At 40.9% G+C, this 20102-nt stretch overlaps 1 protein-coding gene across 15 annotated transcripts in view; it reads right to left on the reverse strand.

Moving 5' to 3' along the window:
- FEZ1 (fasciculation and elongation protein zeta 1) overlaps nt 1–20102 on the reverse strand; it is a 140560-nt gene that overhangs the window by 18910 nt on the left and 101548 nt on the right. For all 15 annotated transcript variants that reach the window (XM_063671577.1, XM_063671576.1, XM_063671582.1 and 12 more), the window contains one exon: nt 16925–17024. In XM_063671577.1, the coding sequence (XP_063527647.1) occupies nt 16925–17024 (100 nt within the window). The remainder of the gene's footprint in view (nt 1–16924; nt 17025–20102) is intronic.

Genomic DNA, 20102 nt, shown 5'->3' on the forward strand with positions numbered 1-20102 from the left:
GCACTCAACCTAGATATGGGGTAAGACAGGGAAGTAATGGAATCATCTGAAGGGCCCGGGTACCAGATGGTGACATCTATTTCCGCTGTCAAACCCATATGCTCCTCTCTCTGCCAAGTCCACCACCTGCGGTAGCCTCGTGGTTTCCACCGCTCCCCACTATGCAGAACAAAACTCCTGGAGCTACACTTTGTTCACAACTACACTCATATGGAAGAACTTTCTTCAGGCCAGAAAATCCTGCAGTAGAAGTTAGCCCAAAATTAAGAGAACGAAGATACATTTTTTCCTCCAGACAAAAATTAGGGGAGAAAAAGGAAGAAATGTATCAATATGAACCCAGCCCAAGTTAGTGTGAGCCCAAGTTAGGCTCATCCTGGGAAACGGGGTTATTTTTCATAAGCATCTAACTGCAACTGTTAGTCTATAACCAGGATTCAGCAGGGGGTAGGGGGTGGTGGGCACTAAGTCTATGTAAAAATGGCATGTTTACATTTTCTGAAATGTGGCTGATTTTAGTGGGTTTAACTCCCTGACTATTAATGTTGCTTCTTTCAACTACACCATCTCCTCCCTCCCCAAGGTCCTCACTCCTTGGGGAGTTCCAGGAAGAAGGCAGGGAGGAAGCTTCTAGGGATAGATCCTTCTTGCTGCTCAAATGCTAATAAGCCTGGGCTGTGGCCGGAATGATGCACTAGCAGAGCTTCTCTCCCCTCCCCCTCTCAGGCACACAGCCTCCAGGTCTGAATTGTCAGGCTTGGGAAAACAGAGATGGGAAAATCAATTATAAGCTTATAAAAGGTACTGTGAGTTCCTACTATTATGGGAACCATACTCATCCCTTATTTTCCTATTTCTCAGAAGTCTGCCACTAAAAAATAAAATAAAAGGAGAGGCAGACACAAAATACTGCCACGAAAACCCTGGTTCCTTCCCTCTATGTGTGGGTTACCCCCTAATCCTTGGGTTTCCCCACCTCCATCGTGCCCCAGCCTCTTCACCTCCCTCTCCAGCATTTGATTCTGATCCTCTCACCCTTCCCACCCTCCCTAGGCCTGGTTCCCACATTTTCTGTCCATCCTGCCAGACTTTGCTCTGTTCCAACAGCATCCATCACTTCACAAGCCCTTGCCTCTTTACGGGCGCTGTTTACAGACTCCCTCCCCTCCTTGACCAGGACAGTATCTTGTGCACAAGGTGGAGAGCTGGAGGGGAAACAACGAAAGAGGAAGAAAGAAAGGTTTTTGAAAAATGACAGCCCTTGTGCATATAAATACTCTTAATCCTAGCATAAGACACTGACATAGAAATTGTGGTACAGAGTTCCTTTAGTCCCTTGTGTGGCAGTGGGGAAGCTACATGTCAAAAATAACTTCAGGCCAGGTCATTTAGGGCTAAATTTCTTTGTCAGCTAAAACTGCTAGTTGTTACCAGGTGTGGTGGCTCACACCTGTAATCCCAGCACTTTGGGAGGCCGAGATGAGAGGATTGCTTGAGTCCAGGAGTTTGAGACCAACCTGGGCAACATGGCGAGACTCCATCTCTACAAAAAACAGAAAAATTAGTCAGGCATGATGGCACACCTGTAGTCCCAACTACTCAGGAGGCTGAGGTGGGAGGATCAATTGAGCCATGGAGATGGAAGCTGCAGTGAGCCGTGATTATGCCACTGCACTCCAGCCTGGATGACAAAGTGAGATCCTGCCTAAAAAAAAAAAACAACAACAACTTGCTAGCTGTTTGGATACTATTGAAGTAAACTATGCTCTTCCAAGAAAAGTCATTCTTCCAAATGACTTCTTCCCAGAATTGAGAAGATTTGAATCCAGAAAGGGGTCTAGCCATACCATTCAGCAAGCTGTTTCTTCCTCCTGCTTTTGGGAAGAGTGTGCCTCTAGGACTATAATATGAAAGCTTGAAACTTGAAAAGAAATGCAGAAAACCTTCCCCAAGGCCTATAACATTGCTAAATCTTGCTGCACAGTAAAGTATTCTGAATGATGATTAAAATTATGTGGAGTCCTTTATTCCAATAATGACTATTAACCAGTGTATTTCATTAAAGTGTTTCAAATGACCCCATTCATAGAAAAGGTAATTTTTACAGCATATTTAGCCCTTTGCATAATATTTTCCTCCCCTTACCACTATTGTTTGACATGAGTGGTTGCCCCCCTGACAAAAATTAAGAGAACAAAGATACATTTTTACCTTCAGACAAAAAGTAAAAAAAATAAAGAAATTCACCACAACTGTGTCCCATTTTTTTTTTTTTTTTAGACACAGGGTCTCGCTCTGTCACACAAGCTGGAATGCAGTGGCACAATCATGGCTCACTGCAGCCTCTAACTCCTTTGCTCGAGTGATCCTCCTGCCTCAGCCTCTCAAGTAGCTGGGACTACAAGCAGGTGCCACCACACCTGACTAAGATTTTTTTTTGTTTTGAATTTTTTTAGAGATAGGGGTCTCACTGTGTTGCCCAGGCTTGTCTCAAACTCCTGGCCTCAAGCAATCCTCCCACCTCAGCCTCTCGAGTGGGATTACAGGTGTGAGCCACTGTGCCTGGTAACTATGTCCCTTTTATGCTTATGAACAACCAGGAAACATCTGCGTGGATTAAGTCAATGGCTGTGCATTCCCACAGGGAGATGCACTAGGGCATGCAGCCAACACATATTTGTTGAAAGAATTAATGAACAATTGAAAAAGAGAAGACTGAGAGCAGTACTATCATCTAGATTCAGTCCACTTCCACAGGTAACTTAGCTATTTAGTCACCTGGAAAAGAGGAAGACATGACTGGGTATGGTGTCTCATGCCTGTAATCCCAGCAATTTGGGAGGCCAGGGTGGGAGGGTCACTTGAGCCCAGCCTGGGCAACTTAGTGAAACTCTGTCTCTCTCTACAAAAAAAATGAACAAAATTAGCCAGGCATGGAGGTGCACACCTGTAGTCCCAGCTACTCAGGAGACTGAGGTGGGAGGATTGCTTGAGCCAGGGAGGTGGAGGCTGCAGTGAGCCATGACTGTTGCCACTGCACTCTAGCCTGGGTGACATAGTGAGATCCTGTCTCAAAAATATGAAAGACATAATTCACTATCCTGGACTTCCAATTTCCTCTTATCCGGACAACGACTGTCTGCTATTAAATAAAGGTTATAAGGTAAAAGGAGACTGTGTTTTACATCACAGGAATAGAATAGATTGATTAATTGAAAGCCCCAATAAAAGCAGTCAATTGTGAAAAAAATAATAATGCCTCCTACAGACATATTAACTCAAGCAAATTATTCTGACCTAAAAATGTAAATGTACATTTATTTATTCACCAAGTTCCTAGTGTAGGACCAAGCTTAGAATGAAACTCTGAGTAGAGTTCCACAGTCTCTCTTGCGTCATCCACATAATAACTTTTTGTTTTTTTTTTTTTTAACAGAGTCTCACAATATCACCCAGGCTGGAGTCCAATGACATGATCAAAGTCCACTGCAGCCTCTCCTTCCTGGGCTCAGGCAATTCTTCCACCTCAGCCTCCCAAGTAGCTAGGAACATAGGTGCACACCACCACTCACGGCAAACTTTTTCATTTTTTTGTAAAGAGTGAGACCAGTACTCCCTCTTTGTCTTTACCTAGGCTGGCTTCTAACTCCTAGGCTCAAGTGATCTTCCTACTTCAGCCTCCCAAAGTGCTGTGCTTGCAGGTGTGAGCCAGCACACCCAGCCCATAACATAATTTTTAAAATGATTTCCTGTTTCCATTTCTTTATAGTAGAAGGTGGGTACACAGGAGATTGGGCACACATTTATCAGCCCTTCCTCCTCGAACCCTACTAAAATGAGAGTCAAGGGATCAAAAAAAAATAACCCAAAAGGGACAAAGTGAACAGGAGAAAAGACAACAGCAAGAGAAATGCCAGAAAACAGACGCTGGCCCAGCAGGCTCAGCAGGGTTAAACTTGGCGAGAGGCGGCTGCCCAAGGTAAAGGGGGTCACCCAGCAGATGCTGAATGGCTTAGGAATTGCAGACCCCAAGAGGCAGCATGGTGGGGCTACGTAAGGAAGATTTGCTGGTATTCTTCATCAAGAATAGTGAGACCCAAGTGTCTTCTTCCAACCCAGATAGAAAGGGAACTGCATCCTCTCAGCTCAAAAGGACTGTAGACTTCACTCTGAGCAGGTTGAACTGGAGGCTCTGGACTCAGAGCACCAGGCCACCTAAAAGTGAGGGTGCGGGTTCTTACCGAAAACAGAGAGAGGATGTAAGACTCTACAGAATGACTCACCAGACAGACCCCTGGCCTCCTTCCCTGATTAGGCTCCAAGGACACTGGCAGCTGGTTTATTCTGTCCATCAAGCCATTGGAGGACACCTCTCTACGGATACTATAAGTCTACAAATACATGCCAACTGTCAAGATCTCTGAACAAGACGCATAAGTCCTTACTGGCACTGTGATCCCGCAGGAAACAAGCCCTGACCCCATAGCCTTCTAGGGCCTCACTTTCTTTTTTTCCAAGGGTTTCACTCTGTCACCTAGGCTGAAGGGGAGTGGCTCGATCTCAGCTCACTGCAACCTCTGCCTCCCGGGCTCAAGCAATCCTCCCACCTCAGCTTCCTGAGTAGTTGGGACTACTGGCACATGCCACCATGCCCAACTAACTTTTGTATTTTTTGTAGAGATGGGGAACTTGCCATGTTTCCTAGGCTGGTCTCAAACTCCTGAGCTCAAGCAATCCACCTGCCTCGGCCTCCTAAACTGTTGAGATTACAGGCATGAGCTATCACCAGCCATTTTTTTTTTAATTAATGTTTTTAGAGACAGGGGCTTGCTCTTTTGCCCAGGCTGGTGTACAATGGTGTAATCATAGCTCACTGTAGCCTCAAACTCCTAAGCTCAAGCGATTCTCTAGCCTCAGCCTCCCAAGTAGCTGGGACTACAGGTGCATGCCACCAGGCCCAGCTAATGCTTTTTTTTTTTTAACTTTTTGTAGAGACAGGGTCTCACTATGTTGGCCAGGCTGGTATTGAAAATCCTGGGCTCAAGTAATCCTTCTGCCTCGGCCTCCCAAGTAGTTGGGACTACAAGTGCACTCCATCTCCTGGCTACCTTTTTGCATTTTTTTTTTCTTTTTTTTTTTTTGGTAGAGTTGTAGAGATGGGGCTGGTCACAAACTCCTAGGATCAAGGGATCCTCCTGCCTTGTCCTCCCAAAGTGCTGGGATTATAGGAGTAAACCACCATGCCTGGCCATATAGCCTCACTTTTAAATATGAAAAGATGCTCAAGGATTGCCAGACATTTGAGAATAACCCCCAACATGAAAGACGAAAATGTATAAGGGAGGGAAATCAAAAGCAACAGAGAGAGCAGAAGAAACCTCTTCTAAGAAACTGCTATACCTGCCTTCAGAAGGATAACAGAGCACCTTGCTTCCTCAAAATGTGTCCTATTTATCAGAATTAATTTAAAAACTACAAAGATGTACACTTACTAAGACCAGAAAAAAATTTAAAAAACACACAAATTCTGTAAAAACTGGAAAGGGCTCTTAGAAATTAAAGGTATGATAGAAAATTTAGACTTTTCCATCGAGCTGAAGGCTGAGAAAGTCCCCTGGAGAGTGAAACAAAATAAGCAGATAGAATATGGGTGGGGAAAAATATTCAGAAGATCAGCTTCAGAAGTCCAATACTTGAATAAAAGGAATTCTAGAAAGCAAAAACAGAAGAGATGGCCCCTTTCAGCCATGACAGAGTAACTGGTAACGGACTTACCCCTCCTACCATAAACAACTACAATCTGGACAAAATCTATGAGCCAATTGTTTTCAGGCACTGGACACAGGCAGTGCAAGGCTGTGTGTTTTGAAAGAAGGGAAAAACATGAAATAAATGAGATAAATAAATGAAGGCTGAAGGAATCTGTCACCTATGGCTCTACACTAAAAGAAATGCTATAAAAAAGTATTTTGGGTTGAAAGGAAATGATAGAAAATCAGAATCTTCAGGAAAAAATAAGGAATGCCAGAAATGATAAATATCTAGGTAAATATTTTAAAAGTATCTTTTTTTCCTTCTTTTGATTTTCTTAAAAGACAACTAACTGTCTAAAGCAAAAACAATAACTTTGTGTTGTAGAGTATATAATGTAGATTGAAATAAAATATATGACAATTATAGCACAAAAGATGGAAGGAATAGACTTTATACTGTGACAAGTGTTTTACATTTTATGTAAAGTGCACAATATTAATTCTAAATGGACTATGATAACTTAACAATGTATAGTGTAATCCCCAGAGAAACCACTAAAGAAAAATACGACGAGGTATAGATAAAAATCCAACAGAAGACATAAGATGCAAAGCTAAAGAATATTTGATTAACCCAAAAGAAGACAAAAAGTGTGGAACAGAGGAACAACACAGCAACAAAACCAGATGGGACAATCAGAAATGAAGACAATACACTTCAACACAAATTATCAATATTATGCCAAATGTCAATGGACTACACACTATGCAAATAAACTAAACACAATAATCAAGAAGCACAAATTGTCAGACTGAATATAAAAACAAGATCCAACTATATGCTACCTGCAAAAACACACTTTAAATAAAAAGACAGAGATAGGCGGAAACTAAAAGGATTGAGATAGATACACACACACACACACACACACACACACACACTTTGCAAACAGTATGCATAAGAAAGCTTGAGTGGCTACATTCATATCAAACAAAGTAGATTTTAAGATAAGTATTACAGAGAAAGAATGACATTTCATAATGATAAAAGGGTCAACTCATCAGGGAGATGTACTCAGAGCTTCAAAATATATAAAACAAAAATCAACAGAACTAAAGAAATAGAAATAAATGCACAATAATGGTTGGAGATTTTAATAAACCTTTCTCATTAATTGATAGAATAAACAGACAAAAAAGTATCATTGGGAACACAGAGGAATTCAACAATACTATCAACCAAGTTAACCTAGTTGACATTTATAGCAGATTACAACCAACAATTGCAGAATGCGCATCATTTCCAATGGCACATATTACATTCACTAAGACGTACCATATGCTGGACCCTAAATCAGTCTGAATGTATCTTAAAAGATTTAAGTCATACAAAGTATGTTCTCTGACAAAATTAAATTAGAAATCAATTTTTAACAAGATAGCTATAAAACTTCCCAAGCACTTTGAAATTAAGCGGCAAACTTCCAAATAACCTATGGGTTAAAGAAGAAATTGCAAGAAAAAATTAGAAACTATGTTTTTAATTGAATGATGAAAACATACCCAATCAAAATATGTAGAATTCAGCTAAAACAGTGCTTAAAGGGAATTTTATAGCTTTAAGTTTTTTTAAGTTTAAAATATAATCAAATTTCCTACCTTAAGAAGCTAAAAAAATGAGGGCAAATTAAACTCCTACTAAGTAGAAGGAAGGAAGTAATAAAGCTAAGAGAGGGAATCAATAAACTAAAAAGTTAACAAACAATAAAGGAAATCAAAGAAATAAAAAGTGGTTCTCTGAAAAGATTAATAAAGGTGATAATCCCACAGACCAGCTGACAAGAGAGAGTGAGAGAGGGATGGAGGGAGAGAGAACACAAATTAACAATGTCAGGAATAAAAAAGGGAACATCACTATAAATCTTACGGACATTTTCAATAACAAAACAAAATTATAAACAAATGAATGGACAATACATTCAATGATTAAATAGATAAATTCCTTGAGAAATGTAACTTATCAAACCTGACTCAGTGAAATTGAATTTGTAACTGAAAATCTTCCACAGAGAAAACCCTAGGCCCAGATGCTTTCACTACTATAGTCTATCAAACATTCAAGGAAGAAATAATACCAATGTAATACAAATTCTTTCACAAATAGAGATAGAGAGGATAATTTCCAATTTATTTTATGACATTAGAACAAAATAAAATTTCAGAAAAAGAAATGATGCAAAAATCTTTAATAAAATATCGGCAAATCAAATCCCACATTATATAAAAAAGATAAAATATCATAACTAAGTGGGGTTTATTTTAAAATAAAATGCTGGTTTAATATTTGAAAACAAATTAATGTAATTCATCACATTAACATGATAATTGATCTACATATATAAATTGGTCTGTAGATTCTACACAATCAAAGTCAAATTTCCAGCAAGATTTTTTGCAAAAATTCATCTGCTGATTCCAAGATTTATATGGAAATGTAAATAAACTAAAATAACTAAAACAAATTTGGAAAGAAAAAAAATGGACACAGTTGGAGAACTTATACTACTTTATTTCAAGACTTACCATAAAGCTACAGCAATCAATACAGTGTGGGATTGGCATAAAGATAGACACATTTTAAAATAAATTAGGGATGATAAAAAAAGATACACATATATATATATCATTGAAACAGAATAAAGAATTCGGAAGTAGATCCGCACATACATGATCAATTGATTTTCAACAAAGATGCCAAAACAATTTAATGGGGAAGGGATAAGATTTTCAATGAATGGTACTGGAATAATTGAATAGCCATATGCAGAAAAATAAACCTTGAAGCCCAGCACTGTGGAGTGCCTCGGTAGTCCCAGCAATTTGGGAGGCCGAAGCAGGTGGACGGCTTGAGCCAAGGAGCTCAAGACCAACCTGGGAAACAGCAAGACTTTATATCAAAAATTTAAAAACATGAAACCTGACCCTTATGTCACACTATATACAAAACTAATTTGAAGGCTGGGCACAGTGGCTCATACCTGTAATCCCAGCACTTTGGGAGGCCAAGATGGGTGATCACTTGAGGTCAGGAGTTCAAGACCAGTCTGGCCAAAATAGTAGAACACTGTCTCTACTAAAAATACAAAAATTAGCTGGGCATGGTTGCGGGCACCTGTAATCCCAGCTACTCAGGAGGCAGAGACAAAGAATTGCTTGAACCTGGGAGGTGGAGGCTGCAGTGAGCCAATATTGAGTCACTGCACTCCAGCCTGGGCAACAGAGAAAGACTCCATTTCCAAAAAAAAAGAAAGAAACTGATTTGAGATGGATCATAGACCTAAATACAAGAGCTAAAATTGTAAAACTTCTAGAAGAAAACTTAAGAAAAAAATCTTAGTGACCTTGGGTTTAACAAAGATTTCTTAAATACAACATAAACACAAAGTATAAAAAGGAAAATATCAATAAATTGGACTTCATCGCATTTAATTTTCCTTTTTTTTTCTTTGAGATGGAGTCTCACTCTGTTGCCCAGACTGGAGTGCAATGGTGTGATCTCAGCCCGCTGCAAACTCTGCCTCCCGGGTTCAAGCAATTCTCTTGCTTCAGCCTCCTGAGTAGCTGGGATTACAGGCATGTGCCACCATGCCAGGCTAATTTTTTTTTTTTTTTTTTTTTTTGTATTTTTAGTAGAGACAGGGTTTCACCTGTTAGCCAGCATGGTCTCAATCTCCTGACCTCATGATCCACCCGCCACGGCCTCCCAAAGTGCTGGGATTACAGGCATGAGCTACCACGTCCGGCCTAATTTTTCTTTTTGAGAGGGGATCTCACTATGTTGCCCAGTCTGGTCTTTAACTCCTGGCCTCAAGTGATCTGCCCACCTCAGTCTCCCAAAATGCTGGGATTACAGGCATGAGCCACCACACTCAGCCTTCATCACATTTAAAAAACATTTGCTCTTCAAAAGATAATGTTAAGAAAATTAAAAGGCAACCTATAGACTAGGAGAAAATATTTGTAAAACATATATTCAACAAATAATTTTTATCTAGAATTTATAAGAAACTCTTATGGCCAAGCACAGTGGCTCATGCCTATAATCCCAGCACTTTGGGAGGCCAAGGCAGGCGGATCACAAGGTCAGGAGTTCGAGACTTGCCTGACCAACATGGTGAAACCCCGTCTCTACAAAAATACAAAAATTTGCCAGGCATGGTGGTGTGCATCTGTAATCCCAGCTACTCAGAAGGCTAAGGCAGGAGAATCACTTGAACCTGGGAGGCAGAGGTTTCAGTGAGCTGAGATTGCACCTCTGCACTCCAGCCTGGGTGACAGAGCAAGACTCCAACTCAAAGAAAAAAAGAAACCCTTACAACTCAATACTAAGAACACAAACAATGTACTAAGAAAATGCACAAAAGATTTGAAGAGGCATTTCACCAAAGAAAACATACAGGCCGGGCACAGTCACGCCTGTAATCCAAGCACTTTGGGAGGCCGAGGCAGGTGGATCACTTGAGCTCAGGAATTCAAGACCATCCTAGGCAACATGGTGAAATCTCATCTCTACTAAAAATACAAAAATTAGCTGGGTGTGGAGGTGTGCACCTGTGGTCCCAGCTACTTGGGGAGCTGAGGTAGGAAGACTGCTTGAGCCCGGGAGGTGGAGGTTGCTGTGAGCTGAGATTGAGCCACTGCCCTCCAGACTGGGCAACACAGCAAGACCCTGTCTCAAAAATACATACACACACACACACACACACATTGTAAATAATCACTTGAAAAGATGCTCAATATTCTATGTCACTAGAGAAAAGCAAATTAGAACTGAAATAAGGTATCAATTTTGTTGCTACCCATGAAGATGTCTAAATTTTAAAGATTGTCCATAACAAGTGTTAGTGAGAATATGGGACAATTACAGCTCTCAAACTGGGAAACAGTTTGGTAGTTCCTTAAAAATTTAGACATGGGAGTTAAATGATGAGAACAAATGGACACACAGAAGGGAACAATACACACCGGGCCCTACCGGAGGATGAAGGGTGGGAGGAGGGAGACGATCAGGAAAAATAACTAATGGATACTAGGTTTAATACCTGGGTGATGAAATAATCTGTACAACAAACCCCCATGACACAATTTACCTATGTAACAAACCTGCACATGTACCCCTGAACTTAAAATAAAAGCTAAAAAAAGAAGTGGAAAATACACCTACCATATGACTCAGCCATTCCACACATAGGTTTTTATCCAAGAGAAATGGAAGCATATGTTCACACAAAGACCTACAGAAGAATGTTCACTGCAGCTTCATTTGAAATATGCAAAAAGTAGAAAAGAAAACTGTTCATCTATAAGTGAATGAATAAGCCACTGGTGATATATCCATACAACAGAATACTACTCAACAATAAAAAGAAATGAACTGTTGCTATGCTTAAAAATATGGATGAATATCTAATTACACTGAGTTTAATAAGCCAAACAAAAGAAAATGTACATATTGCATCATTCCATTCATGCAAAATTCTAGAAAATGAAAACTAATCTACAATGACAGAAAGCAGATAAGTGGTTGCCCAGAGATTGGGTGGTGAGAGAGAGGGATGATGAATATGTTGAATATCTTGATTGTGGTGATGGTTTCGCAGATATATGCAGATGTCAAAATTTACCACATTGCTCACTTTAATATGCACAGTTCATTATATGCCAATTACCTTTCAATAAAGATATGGGGGGAAGAAACAAAATAAAATAAAATGATAATATATCATGATGAAGTTGTATATATCTCAAGAATGCATGGTTGAGTTGACGTTTGCAAATTAATTTATGAAATTCATCACATTAATATCATAAAGGAGAAAAGCCATATAATCATCTCCACAGAGGCAGTAAACAGAAATAATAAATCTTCAGAAAAAATAATAAGAAAACGTCACAATTTAAAGTCATGAGCTTCTATGTTGAAAGGATTCACTGAGGATAACATAATGAAGGAAAAAAAAAACTTCATTCTAAAGCACATTATTGTAAAATTTCAAATGAAAAAGGAAAAGAACATGCTAAAAGCTTCCAGAGAGAACCAAAAAAGTCATATAATAAAGGAGCAGGAATCTAAAGATGGACAACAGAGTCAGCCAAAAAAGAAGGACTGGGAATCAGAACAGATTTGGGGTTTCTCAACACGACCTAATGCTAGAAGAGAACAAAGCCCTCAGAATGCTAAATAATAATAATCTTATATATCCTAAAAACTATTTCCTCTGTACCCCTTTCTCAAAAATATGCTGAATAGTTTGGTTTGTTGTTGGTTTTTTTCACCAAAACTAGAAAGATTTTTAAAATATGGTAACCAGAGGACAGGAGAGGAAGACAAAAGAATCCCCAGCATGAAGGGAAGGATGTTCTCCGGACAGCAGCTGTACAGCTGATCTAGCGAATGAGCAGACCAGTTTGTAGCAGAAAGATGAAAGGTACTAACTGGGGTGTTTTCAAGAAAAAAACATGGAATTGACACAATATAGTATCTGATTTATTTAAGCATTGTGTTATTTATACTTTTTAATTTTCTGAAAAGTATGATTTTTAACATTTTAAAGACCTTTCTGGTGGGGATAGACTGTACCTTCAAGATTAGCCAATTCTGGCTGGGTGCAGTGCCTCACACCTGTAATCCCAGCACTTTGGGAGGCCAAGGCATGCGGCTCACTTGAGATCAGAAGTTCAAGACTAGTCTGGCCAACATGCAAAACCCTGTTTCTACCAAAAATAGAAAAAAAAAAAAAAAAAATTAGCTGGGCGTCATGGCGCATTCCTGTAATTCCAGCTACTTGGGAGGCTGAGGCAGGAGAATTGCTTGAACCTGGGAGGTGGATGTTGCAGTGAGCTGAGATCATGCCACTGCACTCCAGCCTGGGTGACAGAGTGTGACTCCATCACCAAAAAAAAAAAAAAAAAAAAAAAAAAAAAAAATCAGCCAATTCTTAGAGATAGCAAAGGGCTCAGCAAACCTTCTATATGCAAACTAACCAAAGCCAAGCCCTGCCCCCTCTACCTGACCTCTACATCCCAGGAGGCAGAGTCCTCTTCCTTAGCCATCCCAGGGTCAGGTACTAGGCACTAAGGACCATCCCTAGTGTTTACAGCTTGCAGAAATTACTCAAACTAGCCAGTCCTAAACTGTTTACCCCATCTTGCCATTCCTGAGGCACTGGACTGGCTCTCCCCTGGCTCCTTCTGCCTCCAGAGGACACTGGAGCTTCCCCATGTGGCCCTGCATGGTCCCACTATAAAACTGGAGCTATATGCAAAAAAAAAAAAAAAAGTCAGCTAAAAGAAATGCAAGCAGTTGCCTCTATGGAGTAGGGAAAGACAAGAAGGCAGGGGTCTACTGTGTTGGGCGATTGTTTTGTCTTGTACTTACAGTGCATTACTTTCAAAGCATTAATTAACTTTTTAAACTATGTAGATGTGTTACTTTGATTTTAACAAAAAATGACACTCTTTGCAGTCACAATTCAATAGTTGGTACAATATTTAATTAAATTTCTTAGTGCAGTCACAAGGACAGCACAAACAGGTTTGGGAACAACTGATTCTTAAAAATGGACCACTTGGCCAGGTGTGGCGGCTCACACCTATAATCCCAGCACTTTGGGAGGCCAAGGCGGGTGGATCACCTGAGGTTGGGAGTTCAAGACCAGCCTGGGCAACATAGTGAAACCCCATCTCTATAAAAATACAAAAACTAGCTGAGCATGATGGTGCATGCCTGTAATCCCAGCTACTCAGGAAACTGAGGCAGGAGAATTGCTTGAACCTGGGAGGCGGAGGTTGCAGTGAGCCAAGATTGCGCCATTGCACTCCAGCCTGGGTAACAGAGAGAGACACCATCTTAAAAAAATTAAAAAAAAAATTATTAAATGGACCACTTAAGTGGAGGTATGAGGGCTCACTAGAGAGAAGCCTCACAGCTGTGCACATTCAGCATGCCAAGCGCTTTTGGTCGTATATTTTACAGAAGGAATACAGAGCACTGGTTAATCTGGTAAATCATTTAAACTTAGGGCAGTTAATAGAGCTCCTACTGTAATTAATCCAGATAATAAAAGAGAATGAAATAAAACAGCCTTAATCAATCTACTTTTGCTACCCTGTCCTTTTCCCATGGGTTAGATAGAAGAAATACTACAAGGAAGAGAGCTCAAGATCATCCTTCTCAGGGTCATTCAGTTTGCCCTGAAATATTAACCCTCTTGAGGGAAATCTGGAAATGAGGATAAATTAAAGCCCTTTTGAAGGGCAGGCTATCTTATATATCCTTTGGCTTAATCCACAAAATGAGTTGGAAAGGTGTCAAAAGAGATAACAAAGCAAAATCTGCCTTTTGTACCATGATGGATCTGATTTAATTTCAGTAATTAGATTTATTCCATTATTGCCTCCATCTCCTTTGCAGTTTGGTTAAGTACTAAGCACCATACCTGTAAGCATTACAAGAGATAATGCACAGCTGAGAGTTCAAAACAGGACCTGAGACACAGCCTCCTATGTCTGTGCTGAGGAGGCTTGCAGGAAATCTTAGTCTCAAAGTCATCATCTCACTTGCTCCCATCAATGGAGCCTTGAGGTTTTGAGTACCTTAGATTGCTAATTACTAGAAAAATGGAGAAGGATATATATGGCTACATTTTCAACAAATCAGTCAACTGCTGATCTCTTTGCTGTGCTATTTTGAGCAATAATCTACAAATATATTGCCGAGTAAGGGGAATCTGTTTCTTGCTCTTTTACTTGGACTCAATTCTGAAACACTTAGAAAGATTAGACCCATCCAACTCTATCACTTGCTGAGCCTGCAGGGCTGTGACAGCCCTTCCTGACGATAAATTGTCAAATTTCCTTCACAGCTGAAACTAGAAAACCAAGTGAGGCAGAAATTTGCTTTTAACATAGAGCCATTAAAAGATTTTATCTTTTGCTGTGCTCTGAATGTTTATGTCCCACCCCCCAAATTTATATGCTAAAATCCTAATGCCCAAAGTGATGGTATTAGACAGTGAGACCTTGTGGAGGTGATGATATCATGGAGGTGGGATGCCCACAAGTATCTTTCTAAAAGAGGCCCAAGGAAGCACTTTAGACCCTTCTACCATGTGGGGACACAGTGAGAAGGTGCCGTCTATGAACCAGAAAGCAGGTCCTCACCAGATACTGAATCTGCCAGTGCCTTGATCTTGGACTTCCCTGCCACCAGAGCTGTGAAAATCAACCTCTGTTGTTTATAAATTACTTAGTCTAACGTATCCTGTTACAGCAGCCCAAACTGACTAAGAAACCATTCCATATGTAGATTCAGATAGGAGGGGCAATTTGGATCTTCTGAAAGGTCACCCCCTTTATGGCCTTTGCAAATCAACTCAAAATAAATATCATCTTTATTTTTCAGAAGCCCCTAAGCTACTTTCTTCCTTGGAGTCAGTAACTCATGGAGTGTGACTCTGGTCCAGACACATAAACGTCCCCTTGGTTGAGTTTCATAAACAATTCTAGGCCAGCATGGTGGCACACGCCTGTAATCCCAACACTTTGAGAGTCTGAGTTGGGTGGATTGCTTGAGCTCAGGTGTTTGAAACCAGCCTTGGTAACATGGCAAAATCCCATCTCTACAAAAAAATACAAAAATTAGCTGGGCATGGTGGCGTACGCCTGTAGTCCCAGCTACTCAGGGAGGGGGTGGTGGGTAAGGCTGGAGGATCACTTGAGCCCAGGAGGTCAAGGCTGTAGTGAGCTGAGACTGTGCCACTGCACTCCAGCCTAGACGACAGAGTGAGACCCTGTCTGAAAAAAAAAGAGAGACTTCTTCCCCATTGTGTGGCCACATTGCTAATATCTGGGCCCCACCTCTGGCCATTGTCAAGTGCAAGATCCATCGGCACTTGTTCTCAGCACTGTTTTTGTGGGCCTGAACTGTTCATTTAAGATAGGAAAACCTAATTTTTTTAAACCATCATTGTTTGAACCCAAGAGAAGCCCATGACAGTTTCCTCCTCTTATTTCTGCCCTGAACTCTTCATTTAAGATGAGAAAATCTGATTTTTTTAAACCATCATTGTTTGAACCCAAGAGAAGCCATGACAGTTTCCTCCTCTTATTTCCGGCCTGAACTCTTCATTTAAGATGAGAAAACCTGATTTTTTTAAACCATCATTGTTTGAACCCAAGACAAGCCATGACAGTTTCCTCCTCTTATTTCCGGCCACTTTATTTTTCATGTTGTAGTACACAGGTTAGAAATATTGATAGCAATGGCAGGCCGGGCGCAGTGGCTCACGCCTGTAATCCCAGCACTTTGGAAGGCCAAGGCGGGCGGATCACGAGGTCAGGAGATCAAGACTATCCTGGCTAACACAGTGAAACCGCATCTCTACTAAAAATACAAAAAATTAGCCAGGCATAGTGGCATGCACCTGTAGTCCCAGCTACTCGGGATGCTGAGGCAGGAGACTCCCTTGAACCCGGGAGGCGAAGGTTGCAATGAGCCAAGATCACGCCACTGCACTCCAGCCTGGGCAACAGAGCGAGACTCCATCTCAAAAAAAGATTAAAAAAGGAAAGTAATGGCAAAAACAAAATTACTTTTGCACCAACCTAATAGAAGTCATCTGTGTTTCTGCTTTTCTATAGATGACCATTCCTATCATTTCGGATATATGGATGTCTTCCTTATCTTATTTTTCACCCTCCTCCACAACTCCTCCTTCCCAACAATAATTTTTTTTTAATTGAGATGGGGTCTCACTCTATCATTCAGGTTGGAGTGCAGTGGCATGATCTTGGCTCACTACAACCTCCGCCTCCTAGGCTCAAGCAGTCCTCCCACCTCAGTCTCCTGAGTAGCTGGGACCACAAGCATGCGCCACCATGCTTGGCTAATTTTTTGTATTTTGGTAGAGATGGGGGTTTCACCATGTGGCCCAGGCTGGTCTTAAATTACTGAACTCAAGCAATCACCCACCTCGGTCTCCCAAAGCTGAGATTACAGGCATGAGCCTCCATCAACAATTTTGAGGAAGACTGTTGAGTTACTGAATGTTTTTCTAACTGGATTCCACATCTTCTCAAGCCCTGCTAAACCAGGGGCCCCGGAGAGGTACCTCAGCGTCAGAGCAGTTGCCATTCAGAGCCTCGATGTTTGGATCCCTCCAGTCTTCTGAGAGTGAAGGGATGTAATTGTCTGTCAGAGCATCCCAAACCCTGTAAACAAAGAGAAGCTCTCATTAACACACATCTGTGGCCCGGCCCCGCCTGGAGGAAGGAAGAGCTGGGCCGGGAGAGGAGAGAGGCTTCTGTGTGTGCCAGGCTGAGATCATCTGCCTTCCAGCATGCAGGAGCAAAGCAGCTTAAAAACTGAATCAGAGGCACATCCAGGGGAGAAAGTGCATGGAGCTTGGCCAGGGGCTTCAGTGTGAAAGGTGTTTGCTTGAGGGAAGAGGAATTTCCTACCATTGAGATACAAATGGCAGCATCTATAATCAAACCGCCTCTGGCTCTGAAAATAAATCTGCCCTTCATCCAAATAGCTCACGTTTCTGAATCTAAGAGATGCCCATGTTTCTTTTCCTATGGGCAGAGAGAGAGAGAGAGAGAGAGAGAGAAAGGGAGAGAGAGAGAGAGAAGAACACAGAGACAGAGAGATCTGGGCAGTTTTTCTGGCTGAATCTCATTAAGATCGGAATCATTATCTAGTTTATAACGGTTTCAGTTTCAGAGGCCTACAATCTAAATGATCAGGAATTCCCTCCTTGACATCTAATGTAGGTAAGGGAATAATGCCAATACAGTGAGTGCTTACTTACTACCCAGAATGTTCTATCGAACCCACGCGTTGCAAGATCCTGCCCTCTAGCAATGTAGAATCTAAATCCTGCATTGTGTCATTCCAACATCACGGACACGCTAAGGTAAATACTGTATATAAAAGAAACCAATAAATACACCTCTGTCTACACAATTTGTTTTTAGTGGGGAAAGATGGAGCTACATTTATTACATTTCTTTTTAAAATTCTGATATGTACATTATAAGAAAGGATTTCTACAATTCTTATTCCTTAACTTATTTCAGAAAGATTTCTTACAAAAAAAAAGAGGAGGGAGGTTGGGGAAAATTTCAAAGTCACAAACACACATCCGGAAGATACATAAATTATTCAACACCAAGAGATTAATGTAAATCAGTAAACAAAGCCCTTAAGATAATGACCGCCATGGAAGCCAATGGCACCTGAATTAATATTAATGAGGCCGGGCGCAATGGCTCACGCCTGAAATCCCAGCACTTTGGAAGGCCAAGATGGGCAGATCACTTGACTCCAGGAGTTCGAGATGAGACTGGCCGACATGGTGAAACCCTGTCTCTACAAAAAATACAAAAATTAACCGGGCATGGTGGCATGGGCCTGTAAGTCCCAGCTACTTGAGAGGCTTGAAGTGGGAGGATAGCCTGACCCGTGGGAAGAACCTTAGGAAGTCGAGGCTGCAGTGAGCCATGATTGTGTCACTGCCCTCCAGCCTGGGTGACAGAGCAAGATACTGTCTCAAAAAAAAAAAAAACCAAAACAAAAAAACTAAAATATTAGATAATGATAAAGTAGGGCTCTACGCTGCACTCTCCTTCAGGTGCCTATGCATGTCAAACACAAATGATACCTGTGAGAAAAAGATTTCAAAAATAAGCAAGTATGTATATATACACCAGGGCACAGACATTTGAAATCAGAAAGTAATGAGGGCACTATTAACTAAACAAAATGCCCATATATCACATCACATTCCTGATTTTGTTTATATCAGGAATGTGACGTGATATATGGGTGTAAAAGCAAAAAGACTTTCTTAGTGCACAATGCATATAATTGGTGATGGAACAAATAAAAGGAACCCAAGAAAACACAATGTAATGGCAGTGCTTGGGGCATCTGCTTATTCATTATTTTCCTACCATTACAAGAAAACACTTTGAAGAGAACTCATCAAGTACTCATTAGCCATCTACTCAGCAGGATTTCAGAGCAGACTTCTTAAACCATGGGTGATACCCTAATCTCCATCAGGCACTATTAAAGCTGCATTAATCCAGGCTAATTCTAAATCCAAGTGCCATTAGCATTCTAGAGCCAAGAAGCAAATAGGATTTGCTTTCTCCAAGACAAAACTCCAAGGCACCACACCCGCTGGAAAGGTCACTGTAGGACTGCTCTTTACATCACTGCATTACATTCTCTGCTGCAAGAATGAACATGCATACAGGCAATGACCTTCAGATTCGTCCCTGCAGGAAGTGCCCACAGAAATGAAATTCAGCAAAGCCCAAAATAGGCAGGAGCCTTTTGTATCTCTCCCAGGCTGGAGGGAAGCTGAGAACTTTAATGAACTACACACTTTCCAATGACCTTGAGACTATTTACATCCTTAAAGTGATAAGCAGGGGCTCTCTCGGGATCATTTAGAGTGCCTGCTTTTCTCATCTGAGCCTTTGCTGGTAAGCTTTGAATTTTATCTTCTGATTCTACATTTTTAGCGACAACTCCCTAAACTTTTATCTTCTCAGGATTTCAAGCCATCCTCATTCTCTTTCATATTTTGTCCAGGTTTCCTTTTTCCTTGCTGACATACTTTTTATCCTTTGAAGTGTATAAACAAGCTTTAAGATAAAGCAGCTTTCATCTCTTTATAATCAGTTGCATACCCTTTCCGTACTTATCCAGTGCCCATTTAACAATAACAATAGCAGTCAACACTTGCTGAGCACTTACTATGAGCCAGGTAGTACTCTAAACCAGATTCTAAACATGGATTAATTCATTCATTCTTCACAACAATTATACAAGGCAGATGCTAATGGGAAAAAAAATGAAACATAGTGAAGTTAATTCACTTGTCTCAGCTCATATTACCAGTAATGGTAAAAGTGGGATTTGAACTTGGGCAGCATGGCTACAGAGCCCATATTCCTAACCACTTAACAATTCCAAGTCTTTATGAATTCTGTAATTGGCATCAGTATGGGCATCAGAATAATATACCAAGTTCCTAATCATAACCTAGGAGAGCAGTTTAGAAACTGGCTCTGTGTGAAAATTAGCTGGGCATGGTGGCGCACACCTGTAATCTCAGCTACTTGGGAGGCTGAGGCAGGAGAATCGCTTGAACCTGGGAGGCGGAGGTTGCAGTGAGCCGAGATGGCGCCATTGCACTCCATCCTGGGCAACAAGAGTGAAACTCCATCTCAAAAAAAAAAAAAAAAGAAACTGGCTCTGCGTGAGAAACCCAT

This window comes from Pongo pygmaeus, chromosome 9 (genome assembly GCF_028885625.2).
Source record: "Pongo pygmaeus isolate AG05252 chromosome 9, NHGRI_mPonPyg2-v2.0_pri, whole genome shotgun sequence".
Taxonomy (NCBI): Eukaryota; Metazoa; Chordata; class Mammalia; order Primates; family Hominidae; genus Pongo; species Pongo pygmaeus.